This window comes from Frieseomelitta varia, unplaced genomic scaffold (genome assembly GCF_011392965.1).
Source record: "Frieseomelitta varia isolate USP_RPSP 00005682 unplaced genomic scaffold, Fvar_1.2 scaffold_278, whole genome shotgun sequence".
Classification (NCBI taxonomy): domain Eukaryota; kingdom Metazoa; phylum Arthropoda; class Insecta; order Hymenoptera; family Apidae; genus Frieseomelitta; species Frieseomelitta varia.
The window spans coordinates 77,398-103,297 of record NW_025110010.1 but is presented as its reverse complement, the minus strand read 5'-3'; the positions used below and the strand labels follow the sequence as shown (position 1 = coordinate 103,297).

Genomic DNA, 25,900 nt, shown 5'->3' with positions numbered 1-25,900 from the left:
CGAAAGGCCACGGTGCGGCAATTACGCGCATCAAAACTTCTTTTTCCTCTTCTTTTTTTTTTTTTTTTTTTATTTCTCTGGTGAAATGCTAGTAGAACAATATAAACTTTCGAGCGAGAGTTCAATCTATTTTTGAAGGAAGAAGATATTTTGTTATATTTAATAAAGTCTTTTTTTTTTTCGCTCGACATATTGTTTACAACGTCTCTGGTATTGAGAATTATATTGCGAGAAAAGATTGGACGCTCTTGTAATTCACATGGCCAAAAAGCCACCATCCACTGGCAAAGTGATTCCGTTGATCATCGAGCTACGATCGCTCAACAAATAGACCACCGCGTCAACCACCTCCGATACCTCTGTGAAACATAACGCGTGAAGCGAGATGTAATTAGTGGAAAATGTCATTTTCACGATACGCAACTTCAGAACGACCTACCTCCAAATCGACCCAGTGGTATTTTGCTTAACATGGTTCGCGCTTTATTCGGGTCGCTCCAGCCTATTTTCCCCATTTCTGTCATGATCACTGTAGGATTCACCGCGTTTACCCGTATATTGTGCGGACCAAGTTCGAGGGCCATTGTTCTGAAAAAAAAATGTCGATTGCATATTGAATGCCTGTTCGAGAAACAAACCAGAGAGGTGAAAATATCCACCTTCCATCACACCTACGAAATTGTATCGTGAATACAGATTTACAAATTCTGCCAGCGAAATGAAATACTCTTCGAATGACATGTGAAAGCTATGCTTAAAATTTACATCGAAATTGAGTCGGGACATAGTCTGGGAATACGTGCATGTAACGTTAATTAATCGTGTGAAAACGTTATTAATTAATTTTAATACGAAGCTGTTCGATCTGTTGGGTAGAATTTGCAAATCCTCGTCAATGCTATTCGTAGGTCAAGTGGAATATAGAAAGGTAATTTGAAAGACATTAAAATTGACAAATTTAATTATTTTTTTTTTGCAAATAAGAATTTGGTCCATCACCACCGTAGTGGAGAAAAGATGGAACTAATCGCTATTATCTTTGTCGTGCACTATTCTTCTCCTTGTCTTTCACACGGAGTCTCTCATGTCTGTCCTTGTCGCACATTATTTTGTTCCTTGTTTACGGAGGTGCTGCCGTCTATGTGTAGACCAGACCAGAATAACACACGTGCTGCCATCTATCCAATATCACCAAAATTTTTCGCTTTAGTGAATTTCCAACAGATGGCAGCACTCGTCTAAACAAGAAAAGATGCAGAGTACGACAAGGACAGTAACAGCGATTAATTCCACCATTCCACCGCTATGTGACGCTAGTTTCCAATGTCCATGGATCGGTCAAAGTTTTATTTGCAAAAGGAAATATTTAACCTATAAAATCCACCTGGAGACATAAAAATTCTAGTCAACAGACTATCGAAACTCTCGTTTGAATAATATTTTAATTTCTCGTTCAAGCATCGTTCAAAACTTGGGTCGAATTTGGGCCTGGACACGGGCACTTTCATTCGTAACAATTAATTTTCTTTTCGCCTCTGTCGCGAAGGGGCGTTGTTAATTGCGCCTAAACGCTACACACGACAACAAACGAAAGCTGAAAATCCTTCTTACTTGGATAGCATGTCTACAGCTCCTTTGGAAGCGCAATAGACGGTATGATCCATTAACGCTGCCTGGCTAGCTTGCGAGGAGAGATTAACGATACTGCCGCCCGCTTTCCTCTCGATCAGAGATCTAGCGACCACCTGGGAGACATTCAACATCGACTTTACGTTTACAGCGAAAGTCACGTCGAAGTCCTGTTCCGTGATGTCGAGGAAGGAGTTGAGGCGCGCGACAGCGGCGTTGTTCACCAGAAGATCAATCGGTAGCACGCTTTCAACCGCATTCCTCGTGGCGTCCCAGTCGTTTAGATCGACGCAGACAATCTGAATGCGAGGATCCACCGCGTGCAGTTCCTCGAGGTTTCGCTTCGTCTTCGATAACGCGACCACTTGACCTCCATAGTTGGAGAGACGAAGAGCCAACTCCTTGCCGATGCCTGCGATTTAACGTTTAACCCGTTAAACGGTTAATCTTCTCTATAAAGGAGAAGCAGAAACGGCGGTCACGCACGTGTGGTTGCCCCGTGCGACACGAACGTAAATGAACGTAATGGGGGAATAAATGTTTAGGGACCCCGTCGTCGTCACGACGTAATTGAAACGTGTTTTTTTTTTTTTTTTTTTTTAATTGTTGACTACGCGAGAAACGCATCAGGAAGTCGACGATAAGTCGAAGATAATTAAAGCTTTATGCTTGATTTTATAGAGTATTTGAAATTTAAATGACGGCGATTAAAAATAATTAAAATATCGATGCATTTCCTTGAACGGAGATAAGCATTATCGTAATTTATGCGTATGGAGTAAAAAAATTTACGGCTGTTTCTGATTGATTCAAGTAGTTTTCCATCAACATGCTACATATATGCAGATATTCAGAAAGAAATTTAAAATTCTTCAAATCGGGTTTATGATTGAAACTTAAAGCAAGTAATATCATATATTGTATTACGTGTGTTACGATAATTGTATAGCATACCTTGTCCAGCTCCAGTCACTAGAATACGTTTTCCTTCGAAGCTGATGTTCATGACTGCATGTGTTGCTAACTACTGAATGATAAACGTCCCTTGTTAAACACGTACATTCCGCGTGACCCCACCAATGATTGACTATATGTGTATTTATTTATATTACAGAGGGCAGGGTAAATCTTCGGCGCTTATTCAAATGAGTTTAAAACTTTATTGCATTATTAGAAATTTACATAATCTATATAACATTTTTATTTAATTCGTAATTCGTAGCTAAACGTTCCTCGAGTATACTCTGAATAAAGTTTTAAAAGATATATGTTTACTTATATGGTTACGTACGTTGGAATAATTATAGCCAAAGGAGCTATTTGCATAAGAAAAATTTTTCCGCTTTATGTATGTTTTAACCTCTTGCGCTGGAATGACGCACGTCGAGAATTTTTTGTCCCAAAATTGCAATATTTCCAGATTTTTAAGTATATTTAAGTATAACCTAGGCCTAAGTATAACCTAATAAATAATAAATTTATTACTTCTCAATAATTTCTATTCAGTGATACCGACGAATTCAAACAGAAAGCGATAAATTATTGTATATGGTTTGGTCACTCGTTATGGTCCGCAATCGGTTGCCAGCATAAGTGATTAAAATTCCTAGTGGATTGAGTCATTTCGAATTATCGATAATGTATCGATATTGACTGAATTAATTATCGATATTGTAACTGACACGCTGACAAGTAAATTTCTGTCAAATTTGTGTTCGCATAAAAGTTGCTTTGCGATTACACACGTTATTTTATCTTTGAAAGAATGCAGACAAGTGATAAGTGAAGTTTCAATAAGCACCTCAGTAATCAATAAATACCTTAAATGTATTGTTCGTTGAACACCAGTGTATCATAAGTTGTTAACCTCTACGGAATGACGTTTCTCGGCGAAACTTTCTAGAATAACGCGTGGCATCCGTTAGTAATTGCTATTTTTAAGCAACGAGCATGCAATTTAAATAACCACGCTGTTTTGAAGGTTAACTTTCCTTATGGTAATACATGTTTTGAGGTAATATATGTTTTGTAATATATTTTTTGTCAAGCTTTTTCAATAAAGCTAATTTAGAATTTACATTAATCTTCTTGCAACATAAAATGATTTTAATTGTATATAGTTTTGCATAGGAGTGGAGCATGAAAACACTTGTTTTGGAGCCATTATAATTTTCATCTTTGCTAGAGAAGAACCATTGAAGAAGAAGATCGACAACGAAAAGCGTGTTTGACTTTTGTATGATTACTAAAATTGTGGAAACAATGGCATCTGAGGTCTTTTTAGGAAGCGGTGGCACATTTCATCGTGCTATGATGTTCATGCTCAAACTTGGTTGGCAATCAAGGTTTCGTTTACCAATGCTTTTGATCATTGTGTTTGTTGCAATAGATTACAGACTTCAATTAGAAATTGAATTTGAAGTTAATCCTGAACAACATAATCATTTGTGATTAAGGATTTAAATTACTTATAGGTTATTTTTTAGATTGTATCATTAAAGGAACTTTTAAATTATCATGGAAGGTACAAGAGAGCTATTTTTCAATCTGTATGTAATAAGAATTTCAAGGGTAAAAGGGTATTGTTGATACTTTTACTTAATTCTATTGTAGTTCCCGATTATTGTAGATTAACATTGCGTTTGACTAAGAAAATCTTCAACTTTAATATCAATTAATATTTTGAAGTATTCATTGGAATAATTATAGGATCTATAGTATAATAATTTCTAAAGCATATCTGTTTTTCATGGTATGCCTTATTTTATATTCTTTTATATTATATAAAAATACATCACTTTTAATTTTGTAGCAAGTTACATGTGTGAGACTGACATTTAAACAAGTATATTTCAGTAAAATATGACAAAGTTAAGATGAATGTGATCAAATTGCTTAAGTATAGTATAGCCAATAAATAATTAAATTCCTTAGAATTTTAACTATCATCATATGTTTAATCATGAAAAATATCTATACAAATTATGTGAATACATGTATATTTTTGCTATTAAAATACTGCGAAATATATTTGAGAATATGTTAATAGTTTATTCAGGATATTGTTATAAAAGGCTGGTGATATACTGACATTTTATTCTCTCTCAATATATATAATTTCTTTTATACATGTTAATATATCTTTAACATAATTGTAAGATTTACAATATTAGATAAGCAATTTCATTTTAAATCTTAATAATTTATAAAGGAATAAAGAGTAACAAGTAATTAATTATTTTAAGTATAAAAGTGGATTAAGACTTTTTGAAAATGTATTAAAAAAATTATTTCACGTTGTATGCATTACTTCATAAAATTCCTTAGTTTATTTATATATATATATATGTATTATGTATGCAAGTGTAACATATTATTATTAGATATTATCAATTTATGCTAACAATTTTCCATTGTAACATCTAAACAATTATAGACGTTAAATGTTAAAATTACTTGTTAATGTTCTATTTGACATTATAAATGATTTGTAAACATCTGCCATAATTATAAATTGTAATTACACATTATTTATTAAATGTAAGCAGTTACACCCAATATCGCTAAACAAATAAACAGGTAAACAATTATTTTTATAAACCATCTTCTTATTGTTCAAAACACTTTTTCATAACAAGTGTGACGATTATCTTTTACGAATCTCTCTTTGTCGATTACAAATTTTTGTTTCCATTCCAAACTGTTGTTTCATTCGTCACTAGTAAATTACAGACGATAGTGTGTCGTAATGGTCGTCTGTTTTGAGAATTACAACCCTTCCAGCGATTGTCCAAGAGTTGAAACCTTTTCGCAATTGAAAAGAAATTTCGTTGGCTTCTCGGTGAATATAAAAGGTGCTTCTATCTAAGAAAGTAACAGTGCTTCTTCTTCTCTAAAGGAGAATTAGCAGATACATTTCTAAGATGTAAGTTTGACTTGCAGTCAAAGATTCTACTTTTTCTTTTTCTTTTTCATTTTCTCAACTATATTATAAAATTATTATATTATATTATTTTGTTAAATAAAGGATGTCGAGCTTCGGACATTTCTTCGTTTTAATTATCATTTCGGCTCTCGCGATGAGAACTTCTTCAAGGACAATAGATTCGGCTGAATTGGTAAACAGAATTGAAACACCCGCAATCGTGGCATACAATTATCCCAGTGTGGTAAGAAATTTCCTTATTCATTCAACTCACGCAGGTATAGTTTTCACTGTATCGTTTCTCGTGTTCTTTTCTCCTGCTTTTGTTGAAATTCAGATTGGACCGATGCAACGTGATTTGGACGATAGTAATGACGGTAGTAGAATTTGTCAAATAGAATATCAAGTTGTAAGTATATTAATATCAATGTTTTTACAAACGATAAAATAACATTGAATTGTAGACGAAGAAAATGCCAGGGAATTGTTTCAAACTGAGTCGTGGAGTAACCGGTTGTGTCTCCGGCGATTACATGAACCCTTTCCACCCTGATTGCTTCTAAACTCTTACGTAAACTTGTATCATCTAATTGAACTTGCCAAGTTCAGATTGAAATATATATCATTACTACAGTTCACGTAGGAAATCCTTATCTTACGCTGTAACATTGTATTTTTACCGATAAAAATAAATATTTCCTCGTAGCTCGCTGTCATTTTGTATTAATCAAGATCTACCGTTCTCTTTCATCTTCTTTCATCCTCTCCAGTATCAATCGAACACCCACAATTGGTTCTCGAAGCAGCTTTCACTCAGTCCTCCAGGATTCGACGCGTCGATCCTTATGAAGAAAAGTGGTCGCACTTTAATCTTAATTTCGTTCAAGTAAGCGTAAGCGTGTAGGGTGGAACCATTGGTATAAAGTCCTCGGAAAATCGAGATACAGCTTCTTCAGGATTGCAAGCTACATGGAAACACTTGGAAGGTTCGCCGGCGTTTGGGTGGTTCTGTTCTTCTGCGGCTTCCCAGCTTGCGGTTGTGGAACGTTTCCTTCGAAAGACTTTGGTGAGATTGAACGAAAAATTTTATGTTATAAATTATATAATAATATATGTAATATATGTTAATATATATTATATATATATTTTATTATAAATATTATATATTATATTATATTTTATTATAAATATATTATATTATATTTTATTATATATTTATTTTATTATAAATATTATATTATATTATATTTTATTATATATTTATTTTATTATAAATATTATATATTATATTATTTTTTATTATATATTTATTTTGTTATAAATATTATATATTATATTATATTTTATTATATATTTATTTTATTATAAATATTATATATTAAATTATATTTTATTCTCTTGTGATAATCATTAGTCCCTACTTTTCTCATCAGAATTGTAGTTCTTTTCCATAAGCGAAGAGACATCTGTTTCCACAGTGAATTAAAGTTTCATTTGTTATTTTATAGAAGGAAAATTAATCGTCCTATCTAAGACAGTCGATTATATCAATCAAAGACCAGGTCAAATGAACGCCGATGTCACGTTGTCTCTAACAATCGTCGAAGGTAAGAGATTCTTTACCATTTGAACGAATAGCGAAGCTTTAAACATTGTTGTGCCTTTGTACAGCCAACGTGATTGCTATCTTTTTGCATAAAAATGCACGACACCTTCTCGACGAACATCGAAATATTCTTATGACGATTTTAACGTTGTGCGACTCGACTCGACGAGATCTGTTGGACGCAATTGTCCCGGGAAACGAAGACGTTCAATTACGTAAGGATAATTATCTGCATCGTGTTTCGAGGAGCCCCGCTTCAAATGGAGAGATAAAATCGTTCGAATTGCAGTGCACGAAACGATAAATTATCCAATTTTATGGCTGAAGGAGATATCGTGGCGTCGCGGTGCCCTCAAAGAAGGGAAGGCCAATCTGAAATTAACTTATCGAGATGTACGAGAGTTGATAATGCAAGGAGCGCCCAAGGAGAAAGAAAGCGATCGATGTCTCGCCGATATCGTTCGAAACAAATTGAACTCGAACGACAGGATTCCTCGTTTGTGTGCCGAGATATTGACCAATCGAAAATCCACCAGAGGGTATCCTCTTACTCATCGATTGCTGATTGTTCTAATTGCCAAGATGGTCAGTGCCATCAACATATATTTTTTTTTTCTTTCTCAGTCTCTTCGTCCATCATTATTATCATTATTAATCAAATTTCTTTTTTAGTTGAAATGCGATCGAGATCTCCCATCTTCGGAATTAATACCATCTTACTGTTCCGCGGTCCTTCAAGATCTAATCGATATCAAGACAGCTGGATTTCCCGATCAAACACCAGATTTAATGATGGAGCAAGGTAAAGTGGGATATTTCGAATTTTTTCTCACGTTCACGTATTTTTAATAATCGTTTCACTTTTATCTTGGAAGTTGTTTTATGCGGTATGCAAGGCTTCCTCGAGTTCACAGACAAGTACCACGAACGATTAGTGTTGAGTTGGTCTCACCCCAGCGGCTGTTTCAGCTCCTTCGGGTACGTACCTGTTCATCCTGTTGTGGTTTTTGAATTTTAATGGAATATTTAAACACAAGTTTTAGTAGAATAGATTGAACAAAATCTTCAACATATAATGTTTATGTGTATTTACGTTATTATAGAGGCTAGGTTAATTCCATTTTGTAATTACAAAATCCATTCTCATCTGTTCCAAGTGTGTTCTATTATTTATAAACAATTTTTGAGAAAAATACTAAGAAAAATTCTCTCGCAATTTCTTTCAAATTTAGTACAGATAATTTTCAACAGAAGATAGAAAAAGAGAATGGAAATAGCTGAAAGAAGATATCGAGATTTTAGTGTATAGTAAATTTGTAACAAAATCTTGAACACATAATGTTTATGTATATTTACGTTATTATGAAGGCAGTTAATTCTATTTGGTAATTACAAAATCCATTCTCATCTGTTCCAAGTGTGTTCTATTATTTATAAAGAATTTTTGAAAAAAAAAATACTAACAAAGATTCTCTCGCAATTTCTTTCAAATTTAGTACAGATAATTTTCAACAGAAGATAGAAAAAGAGAATGGAAATAGCTGAAAGAAGATATCAAGATTTTAGTGTATAGTAGATTTGTAACAAAATCTTGAACACATAATATTTATGTATATTTACGTTATTATAAAGGCAGTTAATTCCATTTTGTAATTACAAAATCCATTCTCATCTGTTCCAAGTGTGTTCTATTATTTATAAAGAATTTTTGAGAAAAAATACTAGTAAAGATTCTCTCATAATTTCTTTCAAATGTAGTACAGATAATTTTCAACAAAAGATAGAAAAAGAGAATCGAAATAACTCTTATAAAAATATTTATCTCTTATTAGAATTGAAATAACTTTTATTAAAATATTTATAATATTATAACTCTTGTTAAAATATTATATTCTTATCTAAAAGAAGATATCAAGATTTTTGTCTTTAACGTATAATGTACATTTCTACTATCAGAGGCTAAGTTAATTTCATTTTATAATTACATTTAAAACTCTATTCTGTTCTATTATTTATGGACGGTACCATATATTTAAATGTCCTAACAAAAATACTGACGAGAAGTCTTCTTTAATTTCCTTCAAATTTGATCTTTTCTTTACCATAGAAAACAGAGTAGAAGAACAAGAATAACTTAAAGAAGATATAACTCAAAGTTAATTGAAATGTGCTGCATCCCCCTCCAATAAAATAAATTTCAAAATAAATAAATATACTCGACGTTTCTTTTCGCAGGCGCAGGTTCGCTGGGAACGAGACGCGCGTGTCGCGGAGGGCCTCGAAGCAAACGGATTTTGGTTGCGACAGTCACGCCACTGGTCTCGCTGCAGCGTCCCTCTCTTTATTTATTCGCGAGAACTTGGAAAACGCGCGCGATGACTAAACGCCAGAACTATCCGGCCGTTTGTTGCACAAGCGTTTGCAAATGCGCGTGCATAAAAACATGATCGTCGTGGAAAATCGAGCCGAGGAAAGGGCGAAGGACAAGGAAGAGCGAATTACAAACAAAGAATAATTTATTTCTCGTGGTCGCAAAGGTAACAATAGTTACAAAGTGATAAAATATCTTTACACAGAGACGGAAAGACGAGCAGAACAGAGGTAAAAGTGGGATCGGGGGTAGGGGAGGGGGGGAATAAATAAAATCAGTCGTTAACCTTGCGTAGGAGAGACTGGTTCTCGCGGTGTGGCAACACGCGTATATTTTTGCATACGCTTAACATTTTCGTTATCCTTGAAAAACCTGGATCTATTCTCGTCCACGAGACGGGGACCAGCCTCGCCATTTTGATATCGCGCTCTGGCGAACCGCGGCAGTGTCGGTTTTCCCCGGTACAAAACCGTGTTTCTCTTCTCTCTCTCTCTCTCTCTCTTTCTCCCGCGAAATTTCGCGCTTGTGCTTGCACCCTCGAACGACGTCCGATTTTTCCAATGGACTGCTGGAAAATTTCGTTCCCTTGACGGGCGATAGTAGTCGATGAAATTTTTATACTACAAGTAGTACTTGCAATATTTTGTATACATTTCATGAAAAGCAGAGCAAATATTAAAATGATTTCCCTTCTTAATTTATTAAATAAAAAATTTATTTTATAAAAGAAATTTTTTATTTTATTCAATAAATTTATTTAATTTAATAAAAAGAAGTTAATTTTATTAAATAAAAAATTTTTTTATAAAATAATAAATTTATTTAATTTAATAAAGAAAAATTAATTTTATTTAATAAAAAGTTTTGTAAAAAAAAGTTTTTATTTTATTCAATAAATTTGTTTAATCTAACAAAGAAAAATTAATTTTATTTAATAAAAAATTTTTTATTTTATTTAATAAATTTATTTAATTTAATAAAAAGAAAATTAATTTTATTCAATAAAAAGAAGAAAGAAATTTCAGCTATCCACGAAGAAGAAAGTGTTAGGAATACACGAGTTACAACCGTAGAAGAAGATATCGTTTGTCATTCGAGGGAGCATTTCTCGGTGTCATAAATATACATATATATATATATATTCTCTCGATTAGTATTAATTTATAAACACGATCGCATGGTTTTTCGATAAATCTCCTCTTCTGTCGGCGAAAAGGCGGTGCTTCGTGCTTTGGTGCGATTACGTTAATTGACCTTTAGGTTAATTCACCTCTCCCCGAAGCAATTGGATCGTTCTTTCGTGCGATGGGAGCTGATCGTTCCTTTCCTCGTGAAGAAGGAAAGAACAATCCAATTTCTTCGAGGCGAAGAGGGAGCCTTCGTTTCGTGAAATTCGCCGATTCGCTTCAAGGTCGTCGGTAATTGTACGGTCTTCCGTACGGGCCGATTCTGTTGTTCAATTTGTCGTACCTCAGATACTGGAAATAACTGTACACTACCAACCACAAGTACGTGTAGATCACTGAAACAATATTTTTTTTTTCTCTCTTTTCATCGAACGATGGTTTTTTTTTTTTTAAAGAATTGTCGCAATTGTTAAGGAAGAAAAAGAAGATCAAATGGATCGAAAGTGAGGATGATAAAAGTCAATAAATATTGGAGGATAGAAAGATATTTATAACTGATTAACTCACCAACAGCTATGAGGCCAATGACGAGCCACAGAATTCCATTTATTACCGCGTGATTCACGAAGAACATGATCGACGTGTACAGGACGCTCACCAACAGACCGACCACTAATATCAGGCCCAGAACTACCCACGGTAGCATCATAAACGTGTTTCTCTACAACAAGAAACGTTTTTCAACCTTCTCGGTTTGATTCGTATGACGTGATCAGTTTAGTCAAGTATAAAACAGTATCTCAGGAAAACAACGTTAATTGAATACGGTAATTGAATACGCGATGATCTACGTGATTTCAAGAAACAATTTCACCTTGATGGCGCCGATAATGAGCAGCGTGGAGATCAAGATCGTCATGCACAGGTTTATCGCGAAGATGATTTTGACGATACTCTGGTCCAGCACGTCGATCAGTATCGTTTTCCATTCGACGTTCAGAGTGAAGATCAGGATCAGCGAGATGATCGATAGGATCTAAACAAGCATCGAAAACAAATTGGTCCGTGTGGAAACTACGGTAGAGCTCCAAAAATTTGCTGAAAAAGACTCGTTTCTGATATGAAAGTAGTTAAAATAGTTATACATTAGTAGCTGAAAGTAATGGAAATGAATTGTTTAAAAAATAAATAAGTAAAATTTATTTTGTGCCTTTTGCATTCAGGGTCAAATTAATTTATTTGAATAATTTTAATTATCTCGAAAGTAAATGATCTAAATATAAATATATTATATATTATTATATATTGTTGAATAAAAAAAAATACATATTTAGAAATTAAATGTTTGTCGTATTTATTAATATTTAGTTTTTTTTAAAAAATGAATTTAATTTATTTAAATTAATTTAAGTAAATTAAATTTATTTTATTTAATTTTATATAAATTATTAATATTATTAATTTAAATAAATTTAATTTATTTAATTTTATATAACTCTCGTGCGATAAGGAGAGGTTGTTTAAAGTGTGTATTATGGAACAATTCAAATTCTATGTAAAATTTGTTGTGTTATTTCAAAAAAGGAATTCATTTCAATTACAAAGTAGATATCGATCGATTATACGGCAAGGCAATCTTTTTTCACTGTATTTAATGTCAGAAACAAGAAATAACATTTTCCAGCCATGATCTCCAAAGATCTCCAGAAAAGATGAGCTGAGTAGAAGATTTATATCGTTAGAAGGAAAATTAAAAATTCGAGTGACAAGTTAACATCTCTTTGCAAGGAATTTAACAGAAATGAATCGACAACTCGCACAATTAGGAAAAATGAAAGTAAAACGAGAGCTAGAGCTTCTGCTGCATCAGGTTTCAAGAAATCCTCCCCGTACGAAAGATCTTTCATTAACAAAAACAGAAAATTGCTTAATCATATGGATAGATTACAATAGGAAGAATATTCCTTTGAATATTTATTTAACAAGTCAGAAAGCACAAAATATTTTTTTGTGATGTTAAATCATTAGTTACAGTTATATTATATATAGTGATAAATTATTAGTTATATTATATATAGTGGTAAATTATTAATTATAGTTATATTATGTAAAATGGTAAATTATAGTTATATTATACATAGTGGTATATTATTAGTTATATAGTGGTAAATTATTAGTTATAATTATATTATATATAGTGGTAAATTATTAGTTATAGTTATGTTATATATAGTGATAAATTATTAGTTATAGTTATGTTATATGTAGTGGTATATTATTAGTCATATAGTGGTAAATTATTAGTTATAGTTATATTATATATAGCGATAAATTATTAGTTATATTATATATAGTAGTAAATTATTAGTTATAGTTATATTATATATAGTGGTATATTATTAGTTATATAGTGATAAATTAATAGTTACAGTTATGTTATATATAGTGGTAAATTATTAGTTATAGTTATATATAGTGATAAATTATTAGTTATAGTTATATTATATATAGTGGTAAATTATTAGTTATAGTTATATTATATATAGTGGTATATTATTAGTTACATAGTGGTAAATTATTAGTTATAACGATATAGAATACATCATTTATTATACCACTGATGGCGACAAATGTCAAAAAGAAATTTAATTTCAGTCGACTTCACTTACGATGCCCAATATTCCGGTAAACAATGTCCCCGCTTTCAGCGAGTAACACCCGCAACACGACGTTAGTTGCATTCTGAAAAAGAACAAGAGTGATACGAGTCATAAAATCAAAGGGCAAATGTAAAATTAAAAAAAGAAGAAAAAAGGAAAAAAAACAATAAAAAGACAGTCTGTCGTTTGCCGCAAACGTTCTATCGAGCAAGCACTCTCCGATAGAATTTAGATCACGGTTAGAATTAGAGTCTGACGACTCTGATGCTCGTGTATTTTTAAAGCTGATCGACAACCAATTCCTCGTTCTTGATCTGTCCGCCTCATTTCTCTATTTCGTTTCTCCTTCGCGAATTTTACGAATCTTCGCGCCGAGGATCCCAAGATGAAAGAGAGTTGTTTATTCAACGTTCGAAAAGGCGGGAATTTCGAATTTCCTTCGCGAAGAATCCAGAGGATCATGACGCAAACGTCCAAGAAGCTCGTCGTTCGAGTTAAACGGAACTAAAACGCGAATTAAACGAATTAAACGGAATAGAACGTGTCACGGATCGTTTCGTTTCGCTTTCGTTGCTTCTTCATTGGCAGACGCGTGTCAAAGTATCTCGTTTACATTTCATCTTACTCATTATTATTTCAAACGTGGAACGTCGCTTTGCAGTTTTCGTTACGTCATTATTATCACGCGTGATATTCCGTTTCACCAAAACAAGGAACAGCGGACGTGAATTCTTGTAAAAATTATAAATTCTAAAATAATAGATAAAGTAACTAGCTGTTGGCCTGATCGTGCGAGTTGTGAAAGATTGGGAAGTGAAGAAGAGAAACGACGACTCACCGATGGTCTGAAATTCGCGTGGAATTAAAACGACGACGTTTAATTTGCGGCGTGCCAAGAATAAAGGGAATATGGGTCATTGGCATAGGTGGCCGCAGCGTCTATTTTCGCTTGTTTCGTTGCTGACCTTTCTTCTCGCGTTTGTTATTCCCCCCAAACGGGAGCTGTCGCATCCGGTCTTCAAACCGCGGCGAAGAATCTTCGTCTTAGAACTACCCGGGTCACGAGCAAATTAACAGTATCTTCCAGTTAGCGATATTCGATGTGATTTTGTGATTGTTCGAAAAAAATAAAAAGTCGCTCTTTATGACCTTCCAACGAATGTTTATGAAAGTGATTTGCAAGTAACTTGTTTTGCTCTCGAAGAGACAAAAAATCCATGATGAAAAGAAAAAAAAAAAGAAAAGAAGAAGAAAGATGACAAATCTTTTATTAAGAAGACTGTGCTTTTGGCCACTCCGAAATGTCGAAACTGAAATATCTCGAGCGACTTTTAATTGTTTTTCAACATCTTTGAAATCCCCTTCTTTATGTTTTCATGATTCGCGCCCATTTCCAATTCATCATGGTGAACAATATCCATAATTGTATATATATAATTATGGATTCGACATACAATTCCATCATAATATAAAAATTCCACCACAATATAAAATAATTTCATCATAATATAAAAATTCCACTATAATATAAAATAATTCCATAATACAAAAATCCATATAATGTGAGAAATATCCATAATTATATATACAATTATGTAATTTGACATATAATTCCATTATAATATAAAAATCCATATATTGTGAAAAATATCCATAATTATATGTATAATTATGTAATTTGACATATGATTTCATCATAATATAAAAATTCCACCATAATATAAAATAATTCCACTATAATATAAAAATCCATATAATGTGAAAAATATCCATAATTTTATATATATAATTATGTAATTTGACATATGATTTCATCATAATATAAGAATTCCACCATAATACAAAAATTCATATAATGTGAAAAATATCCATAATTATATATATAATTATGTAATTTGACATATAATTCCATCATAATATAAAAATCTGTATAACGTGAAAAATATCCATAATTATATATATATAAAATTATGTAATTCCGTCATAATATAAAAATTCCACCACAATATAAAAGTCCATATAACGTGAAAAACATCCATAATTATATATGTATCCATAATTATGTAGTTCGACATACAATTCCATCATAATATAAAAATTCCATCCACCGAATATAAAATAATTCCACCATAATATAAAAATCCACATACAACAAGGTTAGAAAAGAAAAAAAAAAAAAAGTCGCAATTAAGAAAGGAAGCTTGGTGTCGTTTAAAAGGAGTACAACAAAAAGAATTCTCTCGGGGAGAGACAGGAAAAGGAGATCGCCGTGAACTCGGTCGATACGAAACGACCGTGGCGGTCACGGCGAGCACGAGGCGTCGTCGAGGTCTACCAGGGCCCCATAAGGAAACGCATCTCCGACCCCTCGTTGTTGTTCCCGCGATTTCTCTGGTTCACCTCGTGCAAAAAGGAAACTCGCGCCATGTCTATGAAAGAACCAGTCGGTTGACATTGGCCACCGCTCTCGGTCGCTCCACTTCTCCCTCGTTTTCACAACACGCGAATCCGTGATTTATTCGACACGGGGCCAATAGGAACAATAGAATGGGAAACGATCGATCGCGAATTCTTTTCAACGACGAAGATCAAAGTGGAAATTCTGATCGTCTAAATCAACCAATGGTTCCCAAACCATTTTTCTGGCCTTACCACTTACCAGCGTAATTCTTATTATTCAAAAAGTGAATTTTTGACCTTTGTGAAGGAAGCCTAAAACTGGCCACTTGGCTGGATCTAAACATTAAGCTTTTAAGAAAAGAAAAAAAAAAAAAAAAATTAGAAGGTTAAATTTTCGTTTAAAGAAACACAAGAAAGCTTCTTAAGCGTTTTGTTTTATTTCGAGAATGTGCACTGGTATGCTTAATTATTTCTAGACGATGGACGAGTATACTCGACGAAAACACAGTGAATGCACTTGCTGTACGATTTGAGTTAAATTATAACAAACTGATAAATGTTTTTGATGTTTCTTTTAATTTTATTGGTATTTAACTTAACATTTTATTTTTTGAAAATTATTCCACGAAAGGAAACCATTGAAAATTCAAAATGTGGAGGAAAGAGCTTGAATTTTCATCAACTCACAAAGAGAAGTAAAACATAAGTCAAATACTTGCCAGATTAAAATGATTATATATTTGAAATTTAATTCGATCGCGTCAGATTTCTTCGAACGATTCGAGTGCATATTTTCTTTATTTGTTTGTTTTGCTGCCCTGTAAATAAAATTTGCTAAAATTACAAATGTATATGTAATTTTGTTTTACCTAAATTTTACGATAAACAGCAAAAGTGAATTTTTTTTCTACACGAGTAGATTACTCGACGATAAACAAAAAGAAATTCCATTTTTTTTTCGTGACGAGTATATCTCTCAAATTGCCCCTCGCCCATCACGCTGGAAAATCAAATTGTTCCACAGATCGAAATAATTCAATAAAGAACGGACAAGAAAACAGAAATACGCGACTATTCGTTCGCAAAGCGAAGCGATAACCATGCGAAGCAATCTATAAACAGCGGTGACACGCGAAATAAGGTCGCGTTATAGGTGAACGAAACGAAACCGTGGAAAAATGGCGATTATGCTCGTGTATACTTCGCCGCGACCCGATACACCTCGACCTCGTTCATCGGTTTCAATTACGCTTGGGCGCGATAATGAGTTCACTCGGCGGGAGGGGAACGCAGGAGGAAACGATTGCAGGGAAGATTTCAATCATCGGATTACCCGATGCATGCGCCGACGAGTGACTTTGTCGGTTTTGCCACACTTCGCCGTATTCCTCGCAGAAGAAGAAGAGAAAAAAAAAAAAAAAAAGAAAAAACGCGGTTACGTCATCGAGACGAAAGATCACGCACGGCCTCGAGAGGTTGTTTTCCACGAGAGAGAAGGCGTTCGCGCTCGTGGATACGAAGGCGGATCACACACAGTGTTTCTATTCAAGTATACGATTTAGGGAATGTTAGTTGTGGCTTTGCCACTCTAAGTCGTCTCTGGTCTGTCTTTGATGTTTAATTAAAAAGTGGCTGTCAACGTGGTGTCGAAATGGCGACAGATTTATAATTCTGTAGAGGTTTCTAGTGGTTCGATTCACGACAAATTATTACTAGGCACCGCTAGAATCTTCTGGAAAATTATAAGAGAATAATAATAATAAATAATAATAATTTATTATTATATTATATATTTATATTTTTATATTATTATATGATTATATAATAATAATAAATAATAATAATTTATTATTATATTATATATTTATATTTATATTTTCATATTATTGTGTTATATATTTATATTTATAAGCAAGGTTTGGGTTAGGTTAACATAGGGACATGTCTTAGCAACGTTCCTTATAACTCGTTGACTCGCTATATACTTATATTTATATTTTTATATTATTATATTATATATTTACATTTATATTTTTATATTATTATATTATATCTTTATATTATTATTATTATTATTCTATCTATTATTATTTAATAATAATGATTAATAATAATTTTATCTAGAGAGTGGTCTAGTAATAATTTATTTGTGGTAAATCGACTGTTACAAACCACTGGTGAATTATAAATCTCCCTGAAAACAGACATTCTGTATATTTATAATAACAGTTTATTATTACAGTTATTTTTACAGATTTGAATGATATCCAGTGAAATATATATTTTTTACAAGATGCGTTAAAGGAGAGACAATATGTACAATGAAGCATCAACAATGGACAAAGCGAGCGTGTAGTGTAATTAGTGCATAATCAATTCAGAATGACTTGGAAATGGTTGATTCATTGCATTGCGCGTAAGTATAAGTATAAAATTGCGTAAGTGTTAATGGACACCACTTTTTTGAGGTCATATGTAGATAAGATAAGATCATTTACGCTCATAAATTATTGCAAACGATAATGGTCCTAAAATTCTCATTCTCGAGACAAATTATCTCCTTAACTATTAGGTTTAGAACCAATGTAGGTTGATACTTTTTTACTTGAAATTTAATATTCTCTCGATTTATGATGAAAAATATATATATAAGTTGATAGCTTTCATTTATAATGGGTGATTCACATAACTTGGAAATACCTGAAATAACTTTTTAATTATGTGTCTAATGAAAAATTGCTTGATACGAAAGTTGTATGGTTTTAAGGCGGGCAAAATATGGCGTGCTAATTTTCTTTGTGTGTGTTGAGTTTCGAAATTTTCAAGTATTTCACATATATATATATTTATTTATTTATATATATAATATTTTAGTTTAAAAAAATAGAGGTGACTTTGAAAATTTCGAAAATCTTCAACACACACAGAGAAAAAATATATATATATATTTTAGTTTAAAAAAATAGAGGTGACCTTGAAAATTTCGAAAATCCTCAACACACACACACACACACACACAGAGAAAATTGACACGCCATATTTTGCCTGCCTTAAAACCAAACAACTTTTGTATCAAGCAATTTTTCATTGGACGCACAATTAAAAAGTTATTTCAGGTATTTCCAAGTTATGTGAATCACCCACTATAAATAAAAGCTGTCAACTCTTTCTTTTTTTACTTCAATCGTCGATTAGTAGAAATATTTTGAGATTGCTAGGATCAGAAAGGTGGCTTTATTTGGACTCCAAAGTGCGAAAGTTGCGTAAAAATGTTTACGAACTTACAAAAAAAAAAAAAAAAAAAAAAAAAAAGAAAAATGTACGAGGCAAACTTGTTAGGCCAGTAGATCTAATCTGTTCGTTGAACAAGCAGAAGATAAATTGCGGTAACATGTTAAATTTAGGCAGAGAGCGCGTGGGGATCGACCGAAAAAAATAGAAAATCACTTGATGAACGCGTGTTTACGCGGCGCCCACTCAATTATTCTTGACCCAGATACGGACATTAAAAATCGTGAAAAGGGCACACCGATTACTTTAGCAAAGTTTTCTTCTTCTTCTTCGATCAAGGCGCTGTCCTTCCACGAAACAGAAGATCGATACCGCGCTAGCTTTTTATTTGCGATTACTTCGCGATGGAGAAAACTCGAACGTGTAAAAAACACTGGGAGCAAACACAGCAGTTTGGCAACGAATTTAATAAAATTTATCAAATCTATTCCTATATTCCAAATATTTTAAATCTATTCCTATTGTAATCGACAGGTTGTGGAATAAAAATATTTCAATTATAAAAACGTAATTATAATTATGAAAGGCGTACGAATAATCCAACGTAGAAAACAATGCACGAGGTAACTTTTAAACAAGAAGGAACAAAGTTGTATATTTCAATTCTTTTTTAAATGAATGACAATGAAAATGCAAAATTTTCATCAGTTTGCTCGAGCGTGATAATTGCATTATTCTCGACCAACGGAGAATTAATCCATGGGGTATACAGATGTCAATCAAAATCGATAGACAGCAGAGTATTAAGAAAATGTTAAAAAAGTAAAATACAGTGGTGCATTTTTGATTGAAGGGCCACGCGTTGGAAACGCTGCACAATTATATTTTATTTATTAATATTATTAATATTATTAATAATATTAATAGTATTAATATTATTAATTCATTTAAAATCAAAATTTAATATGCAATGTACATTAAATATAATTAATATTATAATAATTTAATTCATTTATGTTATTTGTATAATAAAATTTTATATAATTTATATATAATTAATATATATTTATACTTATAATAGGTAGTATTTTTATTTTTCTTTTTCTTTTAAATAAAAATTATAAATACTTATTATAAGTATATTAATTATATTTATATAAATTAATTATTATTATATTTATATAAATATTAATATAAATAAATATTAATTATATTTATATTAATATAAATATAATTGATATATAAATATATATATATATATATATTATTAAATAATTTACATATATATGTATATAACAATAGAGGTGGTTACCACGTTGATTCGCGTTTAAAAGTCGTCGAAAGGAATTTTCGATTCAGATGTTTATCGCGGTGCTTTATTTGCACAGCATCCACATCGTGGCTTCCAGGTCAGGTGCAACGTTGGTCGTGGAATACCGATATCGTGTCGCGTGTCGATCCTTTCGCAATCGTTTTCCGCGTTCACACACGGTGAAACGGGAGAAAACACTTCGAAATACCAGTCCCAGATCGTATAACCATCTTGTCCAGCCACGAATGAGAAAGAAATTTCATTTTCGCTAGTCTTAACTCCTTGAACGTTTATGTCGAGTATACTCGTCATGGAATTTTATTATTTAACGTCGAGTAATCTTCTCGTAATGTAGAAAAAAATTCGTTTCTGCTATTTATTGTAGTTTATTGTAGTTAATTTGTAGTAGTTAATTGCAGTTAATTTACGTCGTATTGTAATATTTAATTAAATTAATCGTCCACTAGTTCGATTATAAAATTAAATAATCCAGAAAAAATAAATCCATGTCTAATTATTATAAAATGTCATCCATGTAATCATAATTTTGTTATTAATATTATTCTTATTAATGTAATTCCTATATGAACAATTGAAGAAATAGCAACAATTAATTTTATATCTAATTGACACAAACATATAATTCTCGAGAATAATATTCCAAATAAATAAATTATTATTAAATATAAATAAAATTTATTAAATATAAATTTTTACTATATATATAATTCGTAATATTCCATATCTTCCTAATTTGAACTGAAGTTAAAATTATTGAACTAAAAAAAAAAAGAAGCTTCAACATGAGCTTTTAATAATCATCCATGAATCATATATATTGGAATTTTTACTAAAAAAAAGGTAAAACTATATAAATAAATTTAAAATTATTAATATTTCTAAAAATATAAAAATTTAATCGACAGAATGAATTTAATAAATTAAATAATAAATATAATAATGGTAAAGAAAATGCTAGACTACAAAATATTAAATAAAATGAAATTCACCATATCCTCAAAAAAATTCCTAATAAACTAGATTCAAATACAAAATAAAATAATATTAAATTTATGTGCCTCTGTTTTATTGCAGTTAATTCACGTCCTATGAAAAAGCTATGTGCTTCCATTCACGAAACTGTTGCAAAAATAAACGTGCAATCTTTCCTACATTTGCCAACCAGAAGATAAAATCCCAATTGTCATAAAACGGCGAAAAAAAATGAAATGGAACTGAATTAAATTTTTTTACAATATAATTGAAATTAAAAATTCGTCTCTGAAGAGGTCAAACAAAAAAAAAAAAAAAAAAAAATAAAAAAAATGGCGATATTCTCGGGATTGTCTCGTTCTCTTCAATCGACAGGTTAAGGATTAAGAGTTAAGGATTATTAAAACGTTATTAAGAGTTATTAAAACGTAGTCAACTACATTCTGTTCGTAATAAGCACGTCTATGCGCACGTGAGCACACGGAGATGTTTGCTGCGCAGTTCGCGCACGTATTTCCATGGTTCACAGTCGCGAACGCGACTGTGTTTGGCCTCCTTTTACTTTCCGCTCGCCGCCACGCGTCCGCGAGCATCCTTCTGTTTCTTGCCTACTATATTTCAGTGGACTTTCAGTGTCGGTCCATTCGTGAATCCGCTACTCGCTTTTCTCCGTTTGTTTCGAGCCCACGCGTCTTTATTTTCTCTCCCCGTTCTACCCCGCTGTGTTTATTTTTTCCAATCACCCTGACTCGCTCTCTCATTTCTTTTTTTCTTTGCTTCCTGGACCATCCAAGACCGAGAGATAGATCAGAAAATAGAAACGAGGGACGAATCTTTTTTTTGTAAAGGCGAAGCGGCCGATTTAACTACGTTGATCAACTGTTAATTAGTAACTTAAAGGGGGGACAAATTTGATGTTGTTCAAATATTGTAGAAATAAGAGATTACTCCCTTCGTTCTAAAATAAGTGTCCATGTTATGTACTTTTATTACATCGAGGTTAAAGGAAACTTCTTTATAATAATCTTTATTATTTTAAAATAATAAATTACGAAATTTTTTCTATTGTTAATTAATACTAAAATCATAATTTCAAAATTAAACTATAACATGATATAAATAAATTTATATAGTTTGTCCTATAAATTTTTTTCATATAATAAAATTAATTAAATATTATTATTTGATTATTGTTATTATATATAAATTAAATTTATTTAAAAAAGACTAGAGACTAAAGACTTTCTAAATATGTATATTTATTTTTTTATTCTACAAATTAAATATATATGTATTTGGATCATTTACTTTCGAGATAATTAAAATTATTGAAATTAATTAATTAACCCTGATTCCAAAGGTACAAAATATATTTTACTTATTTATTTTAAAAAAATTCATTTTCATTGCTTTTAACTATTAATAATATTATTAATTTTTAATTATTACTAAAATATATTATTATTATAAAATTTTATTTAATTACATTAATTTATAATTATATATACACATTTTATTTATTCATAAATTTATATTTTTAAATAAAATTTGTAATTAAATTTAATGTAAATAAATAGTTTTATATAAACTAAAATCTTTTACTTAAAAACACCTTCCAGTACTTTTACTATGTTACGACTTATTCCTATTAGAAATTGACAATTTATGGTTCCATAATGAAAGACTCTTGTACAAAATACAAACAGAAAGTTAGACTCTAACTTATAAATGTTTAATCCAGCTGAAGGTTAGCTCACGAGAAAAGTGTCAGAAAGGTTTCGAAAAGTGTGGTTTACAAGTATTGTTGTACCCTCAAAAATAATGGTAAACATAAAAAAACAGATCTAACTAAAAGAAGTCAAATCGTTGTTTTGCAACGTCTTATTAAAAATTTTAAAAGCCACGAACCACAGTATGGGTTTTATATTAAAAGTATCAGCAGGGAATTGGACGTATCTGCAAAAGCTATTAGCAGAATTTGAAGTCAAGGAAATGCTATAAATGTAAATCTAAAATAAAACAAAAGAGAAGATGATTATAAGCTTCTACCATTTTGCCAAATGATAGATTAGCTTTAATCAGCTATTATAACCAAGAAATGTCATATTTAAACGTGTAAAGTCATTGAAAGACAAGTTAATAGCAGATAAATCAAATTTACGTTCTGAAAAGTGGGTATTTACTCCGGAACAAGTATAACGTGTAAATTATGGACACTTATTTTGCAACGGGAGGGAGTATATCTTATTTAGCAGTCACTCAAAGAAGCAGGTAGTTGTTCGGAGGTCGAACGAACGTTGAGCTTTTTATCGAGAGCACAATTATTATACATATTTATATCCGTTACGTCACTTGTCATTAATATGTAGTTATGTAAGTGCAGCATTACTGCAACATTTTGCAAACATTATCGGCGTTTAATAAAGTGAAAAGTTCAATACAACAAAAGAGCGTGAAAAAAAAAAAAAAAACAGAAAGAATTGTGCGCGCGAATTGCGAATCGTGTTGCAAAATTCAGTTTCGAAAGAATGCAAAATAACGACGTTGGTATCTGCGTTGTTTCGATCAGCCCAGTTACCAGAGTTCACTAGTCCAGTAGTTTTTGCAACGTTTCTGTCGATAACGAGCAAAAATTTTAACCTTTGTTAGAAATCCTCGCGACCAGACACCGCCGCGGATAAACTATGATACAGATATGTACACTATGTTTGTCCGGTCGGTGATAACGCGGAGGAGCTCGTACGACAATGCGATAAATGTCTTTTGCGAAAGAAACAAGCGTTTCGTGAAAGTGGGGACACATCGTGACTCGGATGATTCCTCGTCTCGATTACGGTAATCCGAGCCCTTTGCAAACTTTTCCGTTTCATTTCCAAGAACTCGAATTCTTTGGCAATTTACGTTAGACGAAAGTAAGATCAAAATATGAGAAAAAAACATAAGATCGAAGTAAATTAAGAAAACGTACAGCAGAGACTAATAAACTGTTTATATATATATATATATATAATATATATAATTATATAATATAATAAAATATTTTATTTTTATTTATATAAAAATTATATAATTATATTATATATTTTATATATAATATACATATCTACCATATTATATATATATATATATATATATAATCTAACATATATATATTATATATAAAAAAATATATATAACCTAATATATTGTATATACATATGTTATAAGAGACCAATAAACTGTTTTTCTAATATATATGTGTATGTATATATAGAAAAACAGTTTATTAGTCTATATATATAATATTTAAATATTAACTAAAAATATATATAATACTTATATATATTATATATATATATATTTAAATATTAACTAAAAAGAGTTTATTACTCTATAGATATATATATATATATATATATATATATATATATATATATATGTATATATTTAAATATTAACTAAAAACAGTATTAGTCTCTCTCTCTCTCTCTCTCTCTCTCTCTGTATAATTTCATATAAGTACGTACAATAATTTTTCTAATAAACTGTCAATATGTCTCGAGTGTTGTGAAGATCATATAAATTTATGCGTTCGTTGCGTAGCAGTTGCTTTTATTAAGACAGAACCGACGGAGAAATATGGAAATATGAAAATTAAATATTCCCGAGTGTAATTACGCCTTACGATGTTTCGTCGCGCGGCGGAGATTTGTTATCTCGGCGAAAAGTTTTTTTAAGGAATTCCGAGAGGAATTTCGAACGTTATTTGCACATCTTGCAAACAGTTGGCGCTAAACAGAGGCCGGTGGCAATTTTTGTTGCGCCTTCGCTGCCGCGGCCACCAACTTGGCCGTGCACTTGCCAACGAATTGAAGGAATCGCTGACACCACTGATTATACGAATTATCGTCGCGGTTACACCATTGGGTAATGGATAGTTTTTGCGTAGCGACCAACGAAGTTCGTCCTTCCTCCCTCCCCCCTCCACCCACTCACTCGAGTTACACTATCTGACTAAATTACTTCTTAGTAAATAACGTTTGCGTAGATTTCGAAATGTAGGCTTCCCCACGACGACATGCATTGCCTTGCACTGCAAAACATTGCGAACTACTGTGTTTTAGGTTTGGCATTTCCTTTCTTATTTTTGAAACTTTCGATAAACGACCGATCTCAGTTTCAAGTCCCACTTATTAATAACGTTCGTTTAAACTATTGCCAACTATTTCGAATTTATACATCGACTGAAAGTAGCTCCCTTCTCTGCAAAACAAATTCCTCGTCTTCGCGAATCGAAGACACTTTGCAGAACCTTTTTCCAACTTTAAATCGAAGGCACATAGGAAAACGAATAACTTCCACCTTTTCCACCCACGACGTTGAATAATTTTTCCGTTTAATTCGAACTCGTTTCCCCAATTTACTCACTTTTGGAAGGTCGGCGGCCCCCCGCGAGTCGACGGTGCGCGCGAGTTTCCGCAAGGAGGACCGGAAGCGAGGCTCGGCGACGGAGAGCTCCGTTCAGTGAGAAAGAAAGTCGTCGGGTGTCACGAGGCGCGACGAAATTGCGCTTAGGGTCCAGCGCGATCCGCTCGCAATAGGAGATGGTCAGAAACTGTGCCAAGAACAGTACGCCGCCGCGGCAGACCGCGAAGCTCGTACACCTA

The 25,900-nt window shown here is 32.0% G+C and overlaps 4 protein-coding genes and 1 long non-coding RNA gene across 7 annotated transcripts in view; 3 read left to right on the top strand and 2 right to left on the bottom strand.

The window, feature by feature from the left end:
* Positions 1-2,732, bottom strand: part of LOC122529091 (L-xylulose reductase) — a 2,839-nt gene extending 107 nt beyond the window's left edge. The window contains exons 1-4 of the mRNA XM_043654876.1: positions 2,584-2,732; positions 1,612-2,041; positions 440-588; positions 75-359 (exon numbers count right to left, since the gene is read on the bottom strand). Of these exons, the coding sequence (XP_043510811.1) occupies positions 256-359; positions 440-588; positions 1,612-2,041; positions 2,584-2,635 (735 nt within the window). The 5' untranslated portion in view covers positions 2,636-2,732 and the 3' untranslated portion in view covers positions 75-255. The remainder of the gene's footprint in view (positions 1-74; positions 360-439; positions 589-1,611; positions 2,042-2,583) is intronic.
* LOC122529094 lies at positions 2,041-18,924 on the top strand. The gene is made up of 4 exons (XR_006306743.1): positions 2,041-2,206; positions 3,050-3,057; positions 5,362-5,369; positions 18,914-18,924. It is a non-coding gene; the product is annotated as an uncharacterized LOC122529094 (long non-coding RNA).
* Positions 4,883-6,165, top strand: LOC122529093. 3 transcript variants are annotated; one of them, XM_043654880.1, is made up of 4 exons: positions 4,884-5,554; positions 5,657-5,798; positions 5,892-5,963; positions 6,019-6,165. In XM_043654880.1, coding segments are annotated over exons 1-4 (315 nt in total). In that variant the 5' UTR covers positions 4,884-5,552; the 3' UTR covers positions 6,118-6,165. The 3 variants fall into 3 exon arrangements, with proteins under 3 accessions (XP_043510814.1, XP_043510815.1, XP_043510816.1); XM_043654881.1 differs by having other exon boundaries at positions 4,886-5,554; positions 5,657-5,795; XM_043654879.1 differs by having other exon boundaries at positions 4,883-5,554; positions 5,657-5,963.
* LOC122529090 lies at positions 6,495-10,140 on the top strand. Its single transcript, XM_043654875.1, has 7 exons — positions 6,495-6,620; positions 7,063-7,161; positions 7,226-7,375; positions 7,450-7,745; positions 7,833-7,962; positions 8,036-8,138; positions 9,396-10,140. The coding sequence occupies exons 1-7, from the start codon at positions 6,524-6,526 to the stop codon at positions 9,541-9,543; spliced, it is 1,023 nt and encodes a 340-aa protein (XP_043510810.1). The 5' UTR covers positions 6,495-6,523; the 3' UTR covers positions 9,544-10,140.
* On the bottom strand, positions 10,719-25,900 carry LOC122529092. Its single transcript, XM_043654878.1, has 5 exons — positions 25,662-25,900; positions 13,328-13,400; positions 11,533-11,694; positions 11,226-11,379; positions 10,719-11,053 (listed from the first exon to the last, which is right to left on the bottom strand). Exons 2-5 carry the CDS (start codon positions 13,397-13,399, stop codon positions 10,938-10,940), a joined length of 504 nt encoding a protein of 167 aa, XP_043510813.1. The 5' UTR covers position 13,400; positions 25,662-25,900; the 3' UTR covers positions 10,719-10,937.

Coding starts and splice junctions, on each gene's coding strand:
- LOC122529093 (XM_043654879.1), top strand. Junction 5,964..6,018: donor GTCAAATAGAATATCAAGTT/GTAAGTATATTA, acceptor ATTGAATTGTAG/ACGAAGAAAATGCCAGGGAA.
- LOC122529090 (XM_043654875.1), top strand. CDS start 6,524: ATGGAAACACTTGGAAGGTTCGCCGGCGTTTGGGTGGTTCTGTTCTTC. Junction 7,162..7,225: donor GTCTCTAACAATCGTCGAAG/GTAAGAGATTCT, acceptor GCCTTTGTACAG/CCAACGTGATTGCTATCTTT. Junction 7,963..8,035: donor AGATTTAATGATGGAGCAAG/GTAAAGTGGGAT, acceptor TTATCTTGGAAG/TTGTTTTATGCGGTATGCAA.
- LOC122529092 (XM_043654878.1), bottom strand. CDS start 13,399: ATGCAACTAACGTCGTGTTGCGGGTGTTACTCGCTGAAAGCGGGGACA. Junction 11,380..11,532: donor TCATTATCGGCGCCATCAAG/GTGAAATTGTTT, acceptor TTCTTGTTGTAG/AGAAACACGTTTATGATGCT. Junction 11,054..11,225: donor CATTGGCCTCATAGCTGTTG/GTGAGTTAATCA, acceptor ATATTGTTTCAG/TGATCTACACGTACTTGTGG.